The sequence below is a fragment of the Herpailurus yagouaroundi genome, unplaced genomic scaffold (assembly GCF_014898765.1).
Source record: "Herpailurus yagouaroundi ecotype Mexico unplaced genomic scaffold, PumYag 210, whole genome shotgun sequence".
Taxonomy (NCBI): domain Eukaryota; kingdom Metazoa; phylum Chordata; class Mammalia; order Carnivora; family Felidae; genus Herpailurus; species Herpailurus yagouaroundi.
The window spans coordinates 20,832,062-20,850,304 of record NW_024412441.1 but is presented as its reverse complement, the minus strand read 5'-3'; the positions used below and the strand labels follow the sequence as shown (position 1 = coordinate 20,850,304).

General features: G+C 40.4%; 1 protein-coding gene across 2 annotated transcripts in view; it reads right to left on the bottom strand.

Moving 5' to 3' along the window:
- The window catches only part of NPAS2 (neuronal PAS domain protein 2), a 158,792-nt gene that overhangs the window by 55,429 nt on the left and 85,120 nt on the right, over positions 1-18,243 (bottom strand). For both annotated transcript variants that reach the window (XM_040454043.1, XM_040454041.1), the window contains exons 3-4: positions 8,991-9,139; positions 2,197-2,288 (exon numbers count right to left, since the gene is read on the bottom strand). In XM_040454043.1, coding sequence (XP_040309977.1) covers positions 2,197-2,288; positions 8,991-9,139 — 241 coding nt within the window. The remainder of the gene's footprint in view (positions 1-2,196; positions 2,289-8,990; positions 9,140-18,243) is intronic.

Here is an 18,243-nt window from a genome sequence, read left to right as displayed (position 1 = left end):
TTCTTTCTTTCTTTCTTTCTTTCTTTCTTTCTTTCTTTCTTTCTTTCATTCAGAGTGCAAGTGGGGGAGGGGCAGAAACAGAGAGGAACCTCATGGTCATCAAGACATGGCATCTGAATCCGTCACATTCCCTGAAACGGCTCTGGAAAAGGAGAGGGCTGTGCAGCTAGAAAGAGACACAAACTAGTTAGAAATTGCCTAGTGGCAAATGGTGACAACATCATCCTGTGGGGGCCACTCCAGGGCCCAGGCCATCTGGGAGAATATACTGGAGGTACAGTTACTCATCACCAGGTCTGTGTCTACTGAGGAGCAACAGGTTGGAATAAAAGTCTAAAACAAAGATCAATCAGAAGTACTAGCTGGTGGGTTTCCCAGACTCCTCAAAGCTGCAATGTGTCCAGAAGACCTGCTTGTTGTACAGTCTTAATTTCAGGCTTAATTCACTCACCTAGCATGATTCCTTTAGATCCACTTCAAGAAGTCTATACTGGGAGCAGGGGAAAGTGCATAAAGAATATACATACAGGGGCACCTGGGTGGCTCAGTCGTTTAAGCATCTGACTTCAGTGCAGGTCATGATCTCACAGTTGGTGGGTTTGAGCCCCACATCGAGCTCTCTGCTGTCAGCACAGAGTCTGCTTAGGATCCTCTGCCCCTCTCTTCTCTCTTTGCCCCTCCCCTGCTCGTGTGCTCTCTCTCTCTTTCTCTCTCAAAACAAAATTTTTAAAAATCTTTAAAGAATATACATACAAATCTAAAAATCTTTTTCTAGAAATTCCAGTCTACTGAATCTCAGCCCTGCCTTTCAGCCCAAATATGTATCCATTTTTAACTTTATAAAAGTCTTGTTTCCTCAAACACTTTTGATTTCTTGAAACTCAGTGGGAAAGAAAGAAGGCTATGCTACACATTCTGAAAAAGAGGCTGGGTACTATAGGGTTATGCGTTTTAACTACTGTTCCCTAAGAATTAAAAGATAAAATGGTTTATGTAAAGTAGCATAATGATACATTAATTCAACATTATATTTCGCAAGCTGGTCTAAATTTAACATACTTAAAATGCATTGCTTCTGGAGAAAGTTCTGTATTTTCTTTAAATATAGTTCACATGCAGATTTAAGTATCTTTCATTTTATGCAAATGTTCATTAATGCGCTTATATTTCATAATATTTGGACATCTTCGTTCTGGCACTTTCTTACTCCAGTACTTTCTGTTTTCTGCATAGTTAATCTATGTAAATTAAAGTTTACATCAGTCTTGTACAGGCACCTAAGAGGAGATACAGAAAGAAGCCACTCTCCAAAAACCCTGCCAGGAACCACGGACATGCAGCCAGTGCCTAACTTCCTTTCGCTGAACTCATTTGTCCTGTTGCCTCTTCTAAGTCAAGGGCCCAGACGTGCCAGGTCTGGAGCCTTCTCTCCCTCCACTATCACGTCCATGTGCTCCCAGACTAATGCCCAGTTTGGAAGTCAGAACACCCAGCCACACGTTTCCGTAGCGACTCATCCTCATCTGTGCAGTTTCACCCAAATGTAGACACAGGACATTGAAGAAGCCCACTGGCCCGGATCAGCCAGATTTCCACAAATACAACCCTGGAGATGGGCGTGGGCACCTAACTTTCTGGAGGAAGACACATGAGCATCTTTCTCAGCCCAGAAAGGGCAGGGAGGCACAGGGTCACTTACAGTTGACACCCACATGCCATGTTGATGTAACAGAACTCAAGTTCAAAGTCTAACTTGAAAAGAATTTTGTTTTCAAAACGTGTTCTACTAAGGGAAACCTAATCGCTGCATTCTAAGGAGGAGGCTCTCTGAGCCAAAAGTCAGTGCAGAGACGTAATTCTTCCTCCCCCTTCCCCTCTGTCTACCTACCTGCACCCTTGCCCTTCCCAGCTCCAAGATTGGGTGTCCCTCTGACTGGGAGCCCAAGAGTGGGGTTCTCCTTGCAGTCACGGATGCCCCAGCACACACTCACATTCAGTTTGGGAATTCTTGCTTCTACTGCCAAACTCAGTAGCCAAAATATAAGCAATAGCATGCAGAGCTCCAAGGGGTATCTGTTTCAAGACCTCTTTCCAGAGTCAAGAATGGTTGTTCACTTTGGGCACAGGGTCTTATCTGGAACAAGCAGCTACATTTTGATTTGCAACCAATGAAGCTAATTTGAAAGTGCATTTCACCTCCAACATCAGCTGGGTGAATTCTTCATTACTGAGGAATGAAGGCTTCCAGTCTTGCTGAATATCACAGATTTCCGTTTGCGCTGAGACTTCTAAAAAAAAACATAAACTTTTATGTTAAAAGTCACCTTGGAATTAGAATTAACAAACAAAGCATGCTTATTTCTGTGTAATTTTTGTGTAAACTTCTGTGTCATGTAAAGAAGCCAGTATAAAGAAATATGTTACCCTGATTTCTAAGGACTAGGGACTTTGGATGTAATAGACTTAAAAAGGTCTCTGGATGTTTTCACACCCTTTTAATGAGGTTCAGGAGAAGAGCGCTCTACTCTCTGCATGGCTGGAGTGCCTGCCAGTAGCAAGCAGCACAAAGCCCTTGAATTTCTACAGGACAAAGCCCACCATCAGCAGTTGGGGGTTAGGTAGTTGTCACCTATGAAGGTAATGGAAACATCGACTGGGATGGTAGGACGAGTTCCTCAGCTGCCTCTTTATGGCCAAGGCAAAGCAAAACACTTTAGAGATCTGGGGTTTTCAAAATTCCAGAAACATCTTAGACTTGTAGTAAATGACCTACTGTGTCTATGCAGGATGTAGTGTAGTTTTCAGCATTTCCAGGTACTGAAGTTCAAAATGTTAGACAAATATATGTTACTTAGTGGCTTTTACAGCCAGAATTTATTCTTGTCAAACTTTTTCTAGATTTATCTATAATTTTCTTGTTATGGTGACTACCTTGTACTGAAGATGTTACTCACATTTGTAAATTTAGTAGTCATTGGAATACACAAAACTCCTTATGTACCCTAGTTCTCTTGCATTTTTGAAAGTGTATTTTTTATTACTAAAATGTTCCTAATAATATTATTACAGAGAGATCAAATGCCATATCAGATATATTTGTTTTTCCTGCAGTTTATCCTCCATCTTAACCAGCATTTTGCTCCACTTTATGTAGTACGAGGTTTCTTTAGGGATTATTTTCTTGCTGCTCCCAAGATGGTTTCTTCTTTCAAGATTCTAAATGAACAAGCTATTTCTGCCACCGTGGCCAGAGGCTGCACAAGGTGAAATGCATCCTGGGAAGCAGAGGCAGTGTGCTACATGCAATTCTGGGCCAGTGTTCATTCCGGGGTGCCAGCCGAGGCAAGGAAGAGAGGGTGAAACTCTCATTTCCTCAAATGGTTGCCACAGTTTGACCACTTAGGAAAGAAATCTACCAAAGCCATGTTAATAAATAAATGCCATAAAGGTCTCCCCCTTTCCCTAACACATAAACTCATCTGTAAAGTTCTTTTGACCATTAGGATCAAGTTGTAGATTAACTGTCCAGGAGAAGAGTCTTTCCAGGAGTCCAAAGTTGATTTAGACAATGGTTCATTCAACTTAGCAATAAAGGAAAATGAAAGACCCATTTCTTTTCTGTAAGTAACTTTTAGATCATTCAGTATAGCTTAGATACTTTCCAAACACCAGCATAAGAATACTGAGAGCAGCCATTTTATTCACTTTGTATTTCAACAATTTGATTGTAATCCTTAGAAGTTAAGGCTCAATTCACAGCATATTAACTTTTTAAAATGTTTTCTTTTGAGAGAGAGACAGAGACTGAGACAGAGAGAGAATGAGTGGGGGAAGGGCAGAGAGAGAGGGAGACACAGAATCTGATCCAGGCTCTGAGCTGTCAGCACAGAGCCTAACGCAGGGCTCGAACCCACGAACCATGAGATCATGCTCTGAGCCGAAGTCGGATGCTTAACCAACTGAGCCATTCAGGTGCCCCATCAATTCACAGCATATTAAAAATGCGTGTGTGTGTGTGGGGGGGGTGTCTATGTTAGATAAAATGTCTCAAGGCAAATAGAAAAATGTTAAACTGGGAAATAAAGTTCAGTGTTATAATCATGTCTCCATTGGCATTTGAGGTTCCAATATTAGAAGCTATAGGTGACAGGCAGGGTTAGCAAAGAGGTGTGGTCAAAGTAATTTCTAAATAGCAAGGGAAACAAAACCACCTGGGAGCATTTTGTTTTCAGGAAAACATTGCAATGAATATTTAAACCCCAAAATTCTACTATAGTATAAGTTGTAGTTGTGCCCTAGAGTGCTCGCCTTCTAATTGTTCCTGTTATTCATGAAATAGGAGAAGTATGTCTTTGAGATATATGTAGTCAAAGCAAAGTCTTGGAAATGGGGTAAAAACTCTCTACTAAGCTGGGTTAACATTACCCTGTCCAACAAAGATGTTTCTCTTTTTTCTGCAGCTTCTTCACACAACCTCATTCCTTCTCCACTAAGGCAGACAAATTGAAGGGACATGAATGAGGAACAGGATTTGATGTTGGAAGAAAATCCCATTAAATCAGCTTGAGATTCACACAAGAAAAGGAAAGCATGCAGGTCAGTCTGGCCCTGTAGAAGCAACATTTAGATGGGCATGGATAAGGCCGTGCGATACACTGCTATTTACATAATTTAGGGACTTATCTCTTAAAATTGATACTGATGATACAAAATTTATCTACAAAGAAACATGGTCAGGTTCTCAGTTTGATCTGGATTACTTCAAAGAGAATACATATGGATCAAGATTTATCTCCCAAGCTGAGAAAATGGGGATGCTTGAAAGATTATTGAGGAAAGAGTCATTATAAGTAATTATAACGACTACCTGGACCTAATCATCTTTTCTTACTTATCATGTGGTGTTGCTTTATCATGGAAGCAGAAAGCATGTCTAAATCCACGGTTCTTAACTCTGGCTGCACACTGGAATCACCTGAGGAGCTTTAAATATACACATGCTTGTGCCTTACCCAGTAGTGTGCTAGTAAAAGGCTCTCCATCCCTACAAATTAAAAAAAAAAGCCCTCTGCCATATCTGTGGTGTAAATACTCCCATGGTGGCTGATTCTAAGCTGTCAACTAGTTTGTAAAACTCCTGAAAATTTAATAATCATCTTTTGCAAGCCAGGATGAGCCAGCTCCAGCTCACCACTGGGGTTCCACCCTAGATGTTCTGATGTATTGGTCTCTGAGGTGAGACCTGGTTACATGTATTTTAAAAGCTCCTCAGGAGATTCTAATGGGCAGCCAAGGTTGAGAACCAGTAGTCTAAATGGCTGTGCTAATGGACAGCTATAGCACAACTATGATACAAATATCTGCAAGAGCCCCATGAACTATGCCTTGTTGAAAAACAGTATGGTATAGTATTAAAAACTTGGGCTCTGGAGGCAGACTGCCTCATATAGATTCCCCATTATCATGGCTGGCTGACTCAGGTGACTGACCTAACGTCTCTGTGCCTCAGCTGTCTCATTTGTGAAATGATACTAACTTAGGGGAGCTGCTATGAAGCTCATTTGTATAACTATACAAGAATCCTTACAACAATGCCTGCCTGGCTCATGGTGAGGACTGAGTAAAGGCTGACCATGTTATTCTCTACCCTATTGCAGATGCCTGCGGAGTTCATGTCCATTTGGATTATAAGTGAAGTTATTGTTTGTTTTTGTTTTTGATTTAATCCAAATTTTGGTCCAACCACTGAATTCCTCCATAAAATCTACTATGGATTTTTTGGGGTTTTTTTGGAATATAGTATCACAAAGGATAAGTAAGATCCCAAGGTGATCCTGGTTGCATTTAAGGGGGCTGTACAAACCAGTCTTTAGTCTTATAAAAAAAGTGAGATGGATATGGGTGCTCCTGGTGTTAGGAGGCTGCATTTCTGTTGACTGATCTTTTCCAGATCCCAACTTGACAATTCTGTAATTCTGCAGCAGACAGAGCCCAGCATAAATGTCACACTGATGAACTTGATCCCAGCTGTCCTATTTAACAGCTGTCCTGCTTCTCAGTGGCACTGACCTAGTTTGAGTAATTTGCGCAAAATATCTCAGTAATCAAACCAACCTGCTATTTCACTTAGCTAAATCATTATTTAGGAAACATAACCATTCTGATTAAATTATTGGGGCAATCGAATACTGCTGCAACACTTTATTCCAATCCTGCTTGATTGTTCTTCCCTGACTTGTAGCAAAAGCAATTAACATACTCTTTACACTCCCCTGGGCAGCTTTGGAAAAAAAAAGAAGGAGGATGTATCATTACTGTCATATTTTTAATAGGTATATACAATTATTAAAGAAATAATAAAAGAACAGCAAGTATAATGAAACTTTCTAATGTCCTAGCTGTGCCCTCTTCCATGAAATCATCTTGTCTAGGAAAATGTTCAGTGAAAGAGAAGCATCACTGTAAGCACAGAAGAACTGTAATTATCTCCTCAATAACCTGACATTTCTGACTTTATTATTTTTGGTGTCATGGTTAAGGAAAAAAAGAATTCTGCTCTTTTTGCTTGTTAATATCTACTGAACCCTCTTAACTCCTCCAATTTTTTGGTACCATCCATAGGTGAGCAGCAGGGCAGGGTGGTCAGTGCTAAGAGGTAAAATGGTTTAAAGGAAAAAGGTAAAAGGGAGAGAAGGTTATTTGAGAAAGACATAAGGTCAAGGACAGATTCAAGTGGTAACTTCATATAATAGAATAGTATATACCAATGAAAACGAACCAGTCAGAACACTGGAAGAACACAGATTAACCTCATAAACATCATGTTCATAATGTATGATTCCATCTGAATAAGGTCCCAACAGCCAATCTCTAGTATTAGAAGTCAGAACAGAGATTACCTCTGGGGAAAGCAGAGGTAGATAGGAAGGAAGGGCCATCTTTTGGGGAAGCTTGTATTTACTGACCTGGGTTCCTAGTTGTGTTCACTAATAAGCAGTGTGATAAGTAATTCAATTGTACAGTTATGATTTGTATATTTTCTGTAAGTGTTAAAATTTTTTTTAAAAAAGAAAGGAACGCTGGGATAACTGGATATCTACATGCAAAAGGATGAATTTCAACACCCTATCTTATTCCATATACAAAAAATAACTCAAAATGAATCAAATACTTAAATGCTCACCCTGTAGCTTGTATACTTGAGGCTTTATCTATGGTTTAAAACTATAAACTCTTAGGAGAAAACATTGGTGGTGTAAATGTTCATATCCTTAGACAATGATTTCTTAGGATACCTAAGGCACACAAAACCAACAACAACAAAAAGATAACTAGACTTCAAACTTAGAAACTTTTGTAAAAGGACATCTGTAAGAAAGTGAAAGGCAACCCATGGAATGGGAAAAATGTTTGCAAATTATATACATCTGATGAGGGTCTAGTATCCAAAATATATGAAGAACTCTTACAACCCAACAAGAAAAGATAAATACTCCAATTACAAAAGGTAAGTAGGGGCGCCTGGGTGGCTCAGTTGGTTAAGTGTCTGACTTTGGCTCAGGTCATGATCTCACAGTTCATGAGTTCGAGCCCCACGTTGGGCTCTGTGCTGACAGCTCAGAGCCTGGAGCTGCTTCAGATTCTGTGTCTCCCTCTTTCTCTGCCCCTCCCCTGCTCATGCTCTGCCCCTCTCTCTCAAAAATAAATAATAAAACATTAAAAAAAAGATAAGTAATCAACAAAGGATTTGAATAGACATTTCTCTAAAGAAGGATCTATAAATGGCCAATAAGTTCATGAAAAGCTGAACATCATTAATCTTTAGGGAAATGCGAACCAAAACCATAATGAGATATTGCTTCATACTCACTAGGAAGGCTATAATAAACACACCACACCACACCCACACCCACACCCACAACCAGACAATATCGTGTTGGTGAGGATGTGGAGAAACTGACACCCTCACACACTGCTGCTGAGAGTATGAAATTGTTGCAGAAAACAGTTTGGCAGTTCCCTGAGTTACCACTGGACCCAACAATTCTAATTCTGGATATATATCCAAGACAACTGAAAACATATATCCACACAAAAATTTGTACACGAAGGTCCACAGATAGCAGCATTGTTCATAACAGCCAAAGAGTGGAAACAACACAAAACCCTCAACTGATAAATGGATAAGCAAAATGTGGTATATCCATACAATTGGTATTGTTTGGCCATAAAGTGGAGTGAAATTACTGACACTTGCTAAACTATGGATGCTAAGTCAAAGAAGCCAGAAACAAAAGACCACATATTGGAGGATTCCATCTGTACGAAATACCTAGAATATATAGAGACAAAGTAGGTTAGTGGTTGTCAGGACTTGGAGGGAGGGGAGATGGGGAGTGGCTGCTTTATGGGATGACAAAATTAGTGTTAATGGTTGCACAGCCCTTTGAATAGACTAATGCCACTGAATTATAAACTTTAAAATGGTGACTTTTATGGCACATGAATTATATTTTTTAAAAAAAGTATTTGACTGTAAGTAAATTACTATTTTTTTCATGGTGTAGCTCAGAAGGCCAAAGAGTTCAGGGCCATGGCAGAGGTGGTTGGAGAAACCAGTACATTCCCGTCCAGTGGAAAATGAATTCTTGGGCATTGCATCTCTTCAGGGCTGAATGAAAAATGCTTGCTGCAGCCATTTTTAAATCAAGACATTCCACTGTTAACACCACTCCACTTGGGCTGGGTGCTACCTGTGAGGCGACTCTGGGTTCTCTCCTCTGGCTAGTAAAGCAATTTGGGAGGTAAGTGTCCTCTCCCAAACCTGCTGGAGGTGGGATATTAAAGAAGGTGGAGTGCCTTTGCAAGAGGAAGCCTGTGACTGATGAGATCGGGCTTTGCCGGAACCAAGCAGAAGACCAGCTTGATGAAGTCATCGTCAAATGAAAGGACAGGAATGGGATAAAAATGGAGAGAGGCGTAACCTTTACCATTGTGTTTCTGTAAAAATCCAATGACCTTTTCCAGCACGGTGGTTTTGTCCATTTTCCGCGTGTTGCCAGGGAGCATGGAGCTAAGCTCTTTGATGAGAACATTGAACTGGTCCCGACGCTTCTTCTCAGACTTGTTTCGAGAAGCTCTGTAAGCACAGAACACACAGGTTACTAGAACATTCCACATCATAAAGGCTTTATTATGAAATAGAAGTATTTTCTATCAGAGTGTGTTCTGTTGTGATCATCTGATCAGAACCCTTTCAGGGAAAGTAACATTTGCCACATTTTGGCGTTGACTAATGGGGACAGAAAAATGTTTTGCTAGACTCTTGGCCACAAAGACAGACAGTGTTAATAAGTAAGTTCTGACTCAGATGCGAAATCTTACACAGATTAGCTCTGTTGCCAGATGCTGCTCACTCTGACTTCATGGAGCTTTAACCTTCAGAGAGCAAATGACATGCTGTGTACATGGCTGCAGCCCCAGAGGGTTTTGCTCTGATAGCCCTTCCTTAGGCTTTAAGTATAGCCCCTCCAACCCAGAGCACCCAGCCCTTGGCACTGAGTTCCAAGGGCAAACCAAATTCCCTGAGTGTCTGGCAGGGAGCCAGTGCCACACAGGGCATATGTCCTGGCCTCTGCCCCAGAACTCGTCATCCTGTTGGGGAGACGAAGCATAACCGTCTGCAAGCCATGCTCGACCCAGGGCCAACGTGTGACAGAGAACGCATATGGCTGTCAAGCTGCTAAGAGCAGATGAACCCTTTTAAAGATGACATAGAGGAGCCTTAAATGAATATCACTAAGTGGAAGAAGCCAATCTGAAAAGGCTACATACTGTATGATTCCAACTATATGACATTCTGGAAAAGGCAAAACTATGGAGACAGTAAAAAGATCAGTGGCTGCCAGGGGTTGAGGTGGGGATGGATGAATAGGTGGAGCACAGAGGACCTTAGGGCAGCAAAACTACTCTGTATGATATTATAATGGTGGATCCTCATCATTATACATTTGTCCAAACCCACAGAACGTACAACACCAAGAGCGCTAATGTAATCTGTGGACTCTGGGTGATAATGATGTGTCGACGTAAGGTTCATCCATTGGAACAAATGTAGCACTCTGGTGGGGGATGCTGATTACAGGGAGGCTGCCCATATGTAGGGACGGGGGATATATGGGAAACCTCTGTATCTTCTGCTCTATTTTTCTCCACTCTTTCTGTGAACAACTACTCCAAAAACAATAAAGTATATTTAAAAAATGACATGCTACACTGCACAATCTATACAGAGAACAAAGTAGAGTCCTTCGGCTTGAGAGGAGGGGACCTCTGAGGAGGCCTGGGAATCTCAGGAACTGGAAGAGGAAAACATGGCTCTAGGGGCCACTCTCCTAGATGGCTAAACAAGGAGCACGTGCCACAGGAAGCCTGCCCTTACCCTGAGGAGGTCTGGGAAGCAGCACTGCTCTAGAAGACTTGATCTTTAATGACATGCCACAGACCCAGGGGCTGGATCTCAGCCCCACGGGACTAGCTCCTCATCAACAGTCACCTTAGTCAAAGGTGAGCCAGAGCTGGGAGAGCTGACCAACCTTCTTCAACTCACCCAGGGTGGGCTTGTTCCACAAAGTCGGCTCCCTGAGAGAGCGGGAGCCACAGTGGCAGGGCCCGTTAAACATGGTCTACTTGCTCTACATACCCTGGGGTCTGGCATCAAGGTGCCCAGGACGGCTGATCACTTATCAGGAGGCTGTTGGCCAGCATGAAGTTAGGACTGGGTGCTGGTAGCTTGTGACAATTCAGCAAGTTCCCATCAGGGGAACTGGCCTCCCTTGGGGTAGGTATCCACATCTACAGGTATCAATGTCAATAATGATTCTGCCTTCCCAAACAGCCCTTGTAAACACAGGGACAGGATGAAAATATCCTTTTCTTAGATGCCACGATGGCCATAACCACTCTGCTTGCCTCTGCCTGAGGACACATGACCTGCCTTTATTTCAACACACCTGTTTACAAACCATCCTTTGCTGATAATATCTTGGTTTGGGCTCCTTTCTGATAACACCCGAGGCAATTCTTTAAAGCTCACTTCTCAAGTGTGTGGTCACTACCCATATGTAAGGATCTCTTCCTTTTCCTGACTTTTCCTTCATTCCTATCCTTGGATAGGGGTTTCTACAAAGGCCTCATTCCTAACCAAGTAACTGCCCTCACATGTGTTCTCAGAGTTGCAGACTGAATGCAGGTGTCCAAGGAAGACCCTAAGGTGCCTTTTGCTAGTCTAGGGTAAAAAGCCTAATGTTCAAACACATGGGAGAGAAGAAAGGAACCTTTCAACTTTCTGAGTGACTGTCTATGCATTATAAATAATTTTTTGGCCTAGATTTTAAGAGTGACATGCAGCCTCCTTAGCCAAAAAAAGCTCTGTTCCTGTCCTAGTTTGCCCATTATAAATTATTTGTGAGCCGATAACACCCAGCTCATTATTACTCTGTTCTCTTCTTCAATGGGTGTAATGACAACCAACATGGCCTGGCAGAGAATACGATGAAGGCTTATATCATTAGTGACAGAAACACAAGCTTGTTTCCGTCAGCCTCCGCCTGGGACACACTATGGTGCCCACTGGAAATCGGTCAATGTCAGCTGGATCTGCAGCTCTGAGGCAAGAGAAAGAAAATGAGCCTTGAATGACCTTATTTCCAATAAGGAAGTCAGCTTGGCAGGCCCCGAGACACCACACATAAGGCACTGGAGCAACCAGCTGAAAGACACTTAATCAGCCTCTGGGTTTGTTTTTTCTTTTTTACATCATTATTTACATTCAACAAAATTCACCCATTTTAAGTGTCTGGTTTGATGAAGTTTGGTAATTGTGTAACCACCACCTAAACCCAGAGACAGAATGGTTCCCTCATCCTGAAAGGTATTCTCCTCCAACTTGCTGATGTCCTCCTTGATGACAGCCACAGGAAGCCACTGCTGTTGTCAGTTTAGTTTTGCCATGTTTAGAATTTCATACAAATAGAATCAGACAGCATATAGTCTCTAACGTACATGGAGCATTAAGTTTTTGAGATCCATCCATGTTGTTGCATACATTAATATTTCATTCCTTTTGATGGCTGACTAGTATTCCATTGGGTTGTTTCCAGTTCGGGGGTATTGAGAAGAATGCTGCTGTGAGCAGTCACATCCATGTCTTTGTGTAGACATAGGCACACATTTCTCTTGGGTAAATACATAGGTGTGAAATTGCTAATTCCTATTGTAATTATATATATGTTTACCGGTTCACGGTTATAAGATACTGCCATATTGTTATGCCAAGTGGCTGTACTGTGCCTGCATTTCCACCAGCAATTTATGCTTCACATGCCTGTCAACATGTGGTATTGTCTGTCTCTTCTTCCTTTAGGCATTGTAATGTTTCCCCATTGTGGTTTTAGGTTGCATTTTTCTGATGACTAATGATGTTGGACACCCTTTCACATGCTTACTGTTGTTTCATATATTTTCTTTTGTAAAATGTCTGTTCAAATATTCTAGCCATTTTTCAGTTGGGGTGTTTCTCTTCATATTGGATTTAAGAGAGAGAAGAGGGAGAGGGAGAGAAAGAGAGACAGAGAGAGGGGGAGAGAGAAAGGCTGGAAGGGAAGGGGTGTGTGTGTGTGTGTGTGTGTGTGTGTGTGTGTGTGTTAAATATACATTGATACAAACCTGACCCTTTGGTTTGAATGAAGGGCTCAAAAAGCCCCCAAGTTATATTTCCTAGTGTCCCTCAAGGGATATTGGTTACACAGATAACCTTTGCTGGGTACTTACTATGTAACAGGCACTATTTTAAGTGCTTCACGTATATTAATCCTCATGATGACCCTTTAAGATAGATACTATTATCCCCATTTCACAGATGAAGCAGCTGAGGCACTGAGTGGTTGTGTGACTCACTGAAGTCACATGAGTAGGCAGTGGTGGAGCAGGCTGGCTTGGATGCCCATGCCGTGAAGCGCTGCACTCTCCTGTTCCCTTCCACAACTCCCTCCAGAACCACCGTGAAGGTATGTGTTATGGAGCTTTGTACCAGTGCTCTGGAAGCACAGGACTAAGAGTGATGAATTCTGGCTTCTTGAGGTTATAGCACAGAAACAAAACACATTCTGCAGAAAAATGGCATTTCATGCTAATAGGATAATGGTATTTGTGTTCAGGGAAGAATGCTGCAGAAAAACAACTAAAAACAGCCAACCAAAAGAAGCTTAGAGTCTAGAGGAAGAGATGGATTTCACACATCAGGTACAACATGATAAGGGCTAGATGACAAGTTTAGACAAATTGCCAAGGGAGTTCACAAAGGAAGGAGATCAGCCATGTGAGGTGGTGAGGGGAGCCCTCAGGGAGGGGGCTGCATGCAAGGTGGCCTTGAGGGGTGGGCAGGCAGGCGGTGGGAAGACAGCACAGGAAGAGCTGACTGGCCAGGTTTAACAGGACAGTTGGGGACATGTGAGAAAGTAAAGTGAGAGAGAGGACAAGAAGAGTGAGGTCAACCATAGTCTCAAATGCCAGTACAGGCAATCTGGTCTTGGCTTTTGGATGAATCCAGGACAGGGTGCTGATGGACAGTCTGGGGGAGGGAAATGGTTAAGAAACCGAGGAAAGGGGGAAAGGGACCCCAGCTCAGGGGGAAGTGAGCAGAGACAGGAAGGAGAGGTGAGGCTGGTCAGCCACAGTACTGTGCCTTACATGGCTAGGGACTCTGCTCCCTGAATTGGGCACTAACCAGACCCACGATGTGGAGCATGGGGGAGAATGTGGGGGTCAGAGGCAAAGGAATTTCACCTGAATTTCATTTGTCTATGAGAAAGTAACACTGATGATGCATATCTTTAAGATTATTACTCTTAAAATGAACATACGGTAAACAACATTTTCTTTTGGGCACAGTTCTATAAATTTTTGCATGTGTATAAATTCATGTAACCATCATCATGACCCAGAGACAGAAGAGTGCCCTCTAAAGCTCCTTCATTCTCTCCATGCCTGTTAACCAATGGCAAGCCTTGTTCTGTGTTCCATCACTATGCTCCCTTGTGGAAAATGTCATAGAGATACAATCATACAGCATGTAACCCCTGAGCCTGGCTTCTTCTACCCACAGAATGCCTTTGAGATTCATTCAAGTCATGGTGCCTATCAGTACCTTGCCCCTTCTTAGTGCTGAGCAGTTTTTTTTTATTGTATGGATGTCCCACAGCTGGTTTATCCATTTACCTGCAAAGGAAATTCAGGTTGTTTCCCACTTTTGGTGATTATGAAGAGAGCTGTTGTATGCATTTGTGTACAGGTTTTTGTGTGAACACAAGGTTTTAGCCCTCTGAAGTAAGTAACCTGGAACATATGGAAATTGTATGTGCAACTTCATAAACTGCCAAACTGTTTTCCAGAGTGGCCCTACCATCCTACCTTCTCACCAGTCCTATAGGAGTGAACCAGATGTTCTATGTCCTTAAGGGGAGTTAGTATTGTCAGTACTTTAAAATTTACCTAATCTAAGACATGTGCAGTATTATCTCACTGGGGCTTAAATTTGCATTTATCTAATGGCTAATGATGTTCTACATCTTTTCATGTACATTTTTTTTTGCCATCTTATATCTTCTTTGGTGAAGCATTTGTTCATGTCTTTTGCCAATTTTTAAAATTTTTTAATGTTTATTTATTTTTGAGAGAGAGAGAGAGAGAGAGAGAGGGCAGGGGAGGGGCAGAGAGTGAGGGAGACAGAAGATCCAAAGAGGGCTCTGCACTGACAGCAGAGAGCCTGATGTGGGGCTTGAACTCATGAACCATGAGATCATGACCTGAGTTGAAGTCAGAAGCTTAACCGACTGACCACCCAGACATTCTGCTCATTTGTAAACTGGGCCTTTTATATCCTTACTGTTGAGTGTTAAGCATCCTTTATATATTCCGACACAAGTCCTTTGTCCGACATATGATTTGTCCGTATTTTCTCACTGCTCACCTTTTTATTCTCTTAATGGTGTCTTTCACAAAGTTTCTCATTTTGATGAAGTCCAAGTTAGCAATTTTTTTCCTTTTGTGGACTGTGCTTTTGTTGTCAGGTCTGGGAACCCTCTGCCCAACCTCAGACCAGAAATTTACTCCTGTGTTTTTTTTTTTTTCCAGGAGTTTTACACATTCCACATTTCACAATCCATTTTGAGTTAGTTATTTTTATAACCTATAAGGTTTAGGTTGAAGTTTATTTGTTGTATATGGATGTCCAATAGTTCCAGCACCATTGAAGACAAGACATTCCTACATGGGATTATTGTTGCACCTTTGTAAAAAAATCAGTTGGTCATATTTATGTAGGTCAATTTCTGGGTTCTCTATACTCTCTATGGGTTCTCTATACTCTCTATTCTGTCTCACTGACTATGGATCTATTCCTCCACCAATGCCATGCTGTCTCAATTACTGTAGTTTTATAATAAGCCTTAAAATTGGATCATGTGATTCCTCCTTTATTCTTCTTTTTCAAAATTATTTTGACTATTCTAGTTTCTCTGTCTTTCCATTGTAATTTATAATCAACGTGTCTATATCTACAGAGTTCTACCAGGATTTTGATTGAAATTGCTTTCAATTTTTTTAATGTTTACTTATTTTTGAGAGAGACAGACAGAGCACGAATGTGGGAGGGGCAGAGAGGGAGGGAGACACAGAATCTGAAGCAGGCTCCAGGCTCTGAGCTGTCAGCACAGAGCCCGACACGGGGCTCGAACTCACAAACTGCGAGATCATGACCTGAGCCGAAGTCAGACGCCCAACTGACTGAGCCACACAGGCACCCCTTGATTGAAATTGCCTTAAATCTATGGACCAATTTGTGGAAATTTTGCATTTTTACTCTTTTGAGTCTTCTAGTCATAAACAGAATATATTTTTCTATTTATTTAGGTTTTCCCTGATTTCTATCATGAGCATTTTGCAATTTTCACACATATATCCCATATATAAATTTATACCTAACTATTTCATTCTTTTGGATTGATTCCAAGTGGCATGGTATTTTTGATATTAGTTTCTAATAGTTCAGTGCTAGCTGACAGAAAGATGATTTGTGTGCTGACCTTGTGTATCCTGTCACCTTACTAAATTTGTTTACTAATTATAGGAGTTTTATATTTCTTTGTTTTGATAAATCTCTTGGGATGTTCTATATATACAAACATGGTATCTGTGAATAGGTTAGTATTATTTCCTTTTCTCCAATCAACATGACTTTGCTTTCTTTTTCTGTCCTACTGCTCTATGATATTGAACAGGAGTGATGACAGCAGATACCTTTGTCTTATTCCCCACCTTAGGGGGAATATGTTCAGTTTTTTGCCAATAAGTATATTAGCTAATGGTTTTATGCAAATGCCCTTTATCCAGTTTAGGGAAATTCTCTCCTATTCCTAGTTCGCTGAGTTTATATCATAAATAAAAGTTGAATTCTGTCAAACCCCTGTCAAAACCCTGTATTCATGTAATATGATCATGTGGTTTTGGTTTTTCTTCTTTAGCTTGCTAACTTGGTGGACTATAAGGACTGGTTTTTGAATACTGAACAGCCTTGCAATCCTTGGATAAAATTCCACTTGATCATGATGTAGTTTATATATATGTGTACATGATGTATATATCACACATACACATATACAACTTGATAAAGTTTTATTGAGGATTTTTACATCTGTGTTTATGAAGGATATTGGTCTGTAGTTTTCTTTTCTTGTACTATTTTTTTTCTGGGTAACGCTTGTCTCATAAATAAGTTAGGAAGTATTTCCTTCTCTTAACTTTTTGGAAGGGACTGTGTAGAATTGGTGATATTTTTTCTTTTAATGTTTGGCAGAAGTTATCAGTGGAACCATCTGGGTCTGAAATTCCTTTTTTCAGAAGACTTTTAACTACACATTCAATTTCTTTATTAATTATAGGACACTTCAAGATTTCTATTTCATTTTGTAGGAGTTTTGATAGCTTCTGGTTTTTGAGTAATTGGTACCTCTCATCTAATTTGTCAAATTTACATGGATACAGTTGTTTATAGTATTCTCTTATGGTCTTTTAATGACTTTTTAAATGTCTGAAGGGTGTGTAATAATATCTCCTTTTTTAGTCCTGCTATTGGTAATTTGTGGCTTTTTTTTTTTTTTTTTGGTCATATTTGCAAAAGGCTTACCAATTTTATTGATTTTTTTAAAATTACTTTTTGGGTTTTCTCTATTATATTTCTGCTTTCAATCTTATTGATTTCTGCTCTCACATCTATAATTTCCATTCTTCTTTTTGCTTTGAATTTATTTTGCTCTACTGTTTATAGTTTCATAAGGTGGAAGCTTAGTTATTGATTTGAGACTTTTCTCTTTCCTATTATCATTTAATGCTATAGATTTCCCTCTAAGCACTGCTTTCACTGAAACCCACAAGTTTTGGTATGTTGTATTTTTTATTTTTGTTCAGTTCTAAAATTCTTTGAGACTTCCCTTTAACCTTTGAATTACTTAGGAGCCAAACTGTTTAACTTCCAAGTTTTAGAGATATTGTTCCCGCCACCTTTCTGTTTGCAATTTACTTTTGGTTCATTTAGACTTGTTTACATTTATTTTATAAAGCAGAATTTGTTAGGGAATGTTCAATGGGTACTTGAAAACAGTGTGTATTCTGCTATTGGTAGGTGGAGTATTCTATAAATGTCAATGGTGTTTTGGTGTTTTTAAATTCTTCTATACCCTTGCTGACTTTCCCTCTACTAGTTCTACTCCTGAGATAAGCATATTAAAGACTCAGTAAACTTCTTTAGGTTGTGCTTCATGTATTTTGAAGCTCAGTTGTTAGGTGTATACACATTTAGAATTGCTATGTGTTCTTGGTAAATTGACTAGTATTATGTACTGTCACTATTCCTGGAAATTTTCTTTGCTTTGCAATCTACTTTATTTTATATTAATATAGTCACTCTGGCTTTCTTGTTATTAATGTTTTGTGGTATATCATTTTCCACAGTTTTACTTTGAACCTACTTATATCATCATATTTGAAGTGAATACCTTGTGGACAGCATATAGTTAAGTCATTAAAAAAATTCATTCTGACAATCTCTCTTAGTTGGCATGTTTAGACCATTTACATTTAATATAATTATAAATTTGGATTTAGGTATATCATTTTGCCATCTGTTTT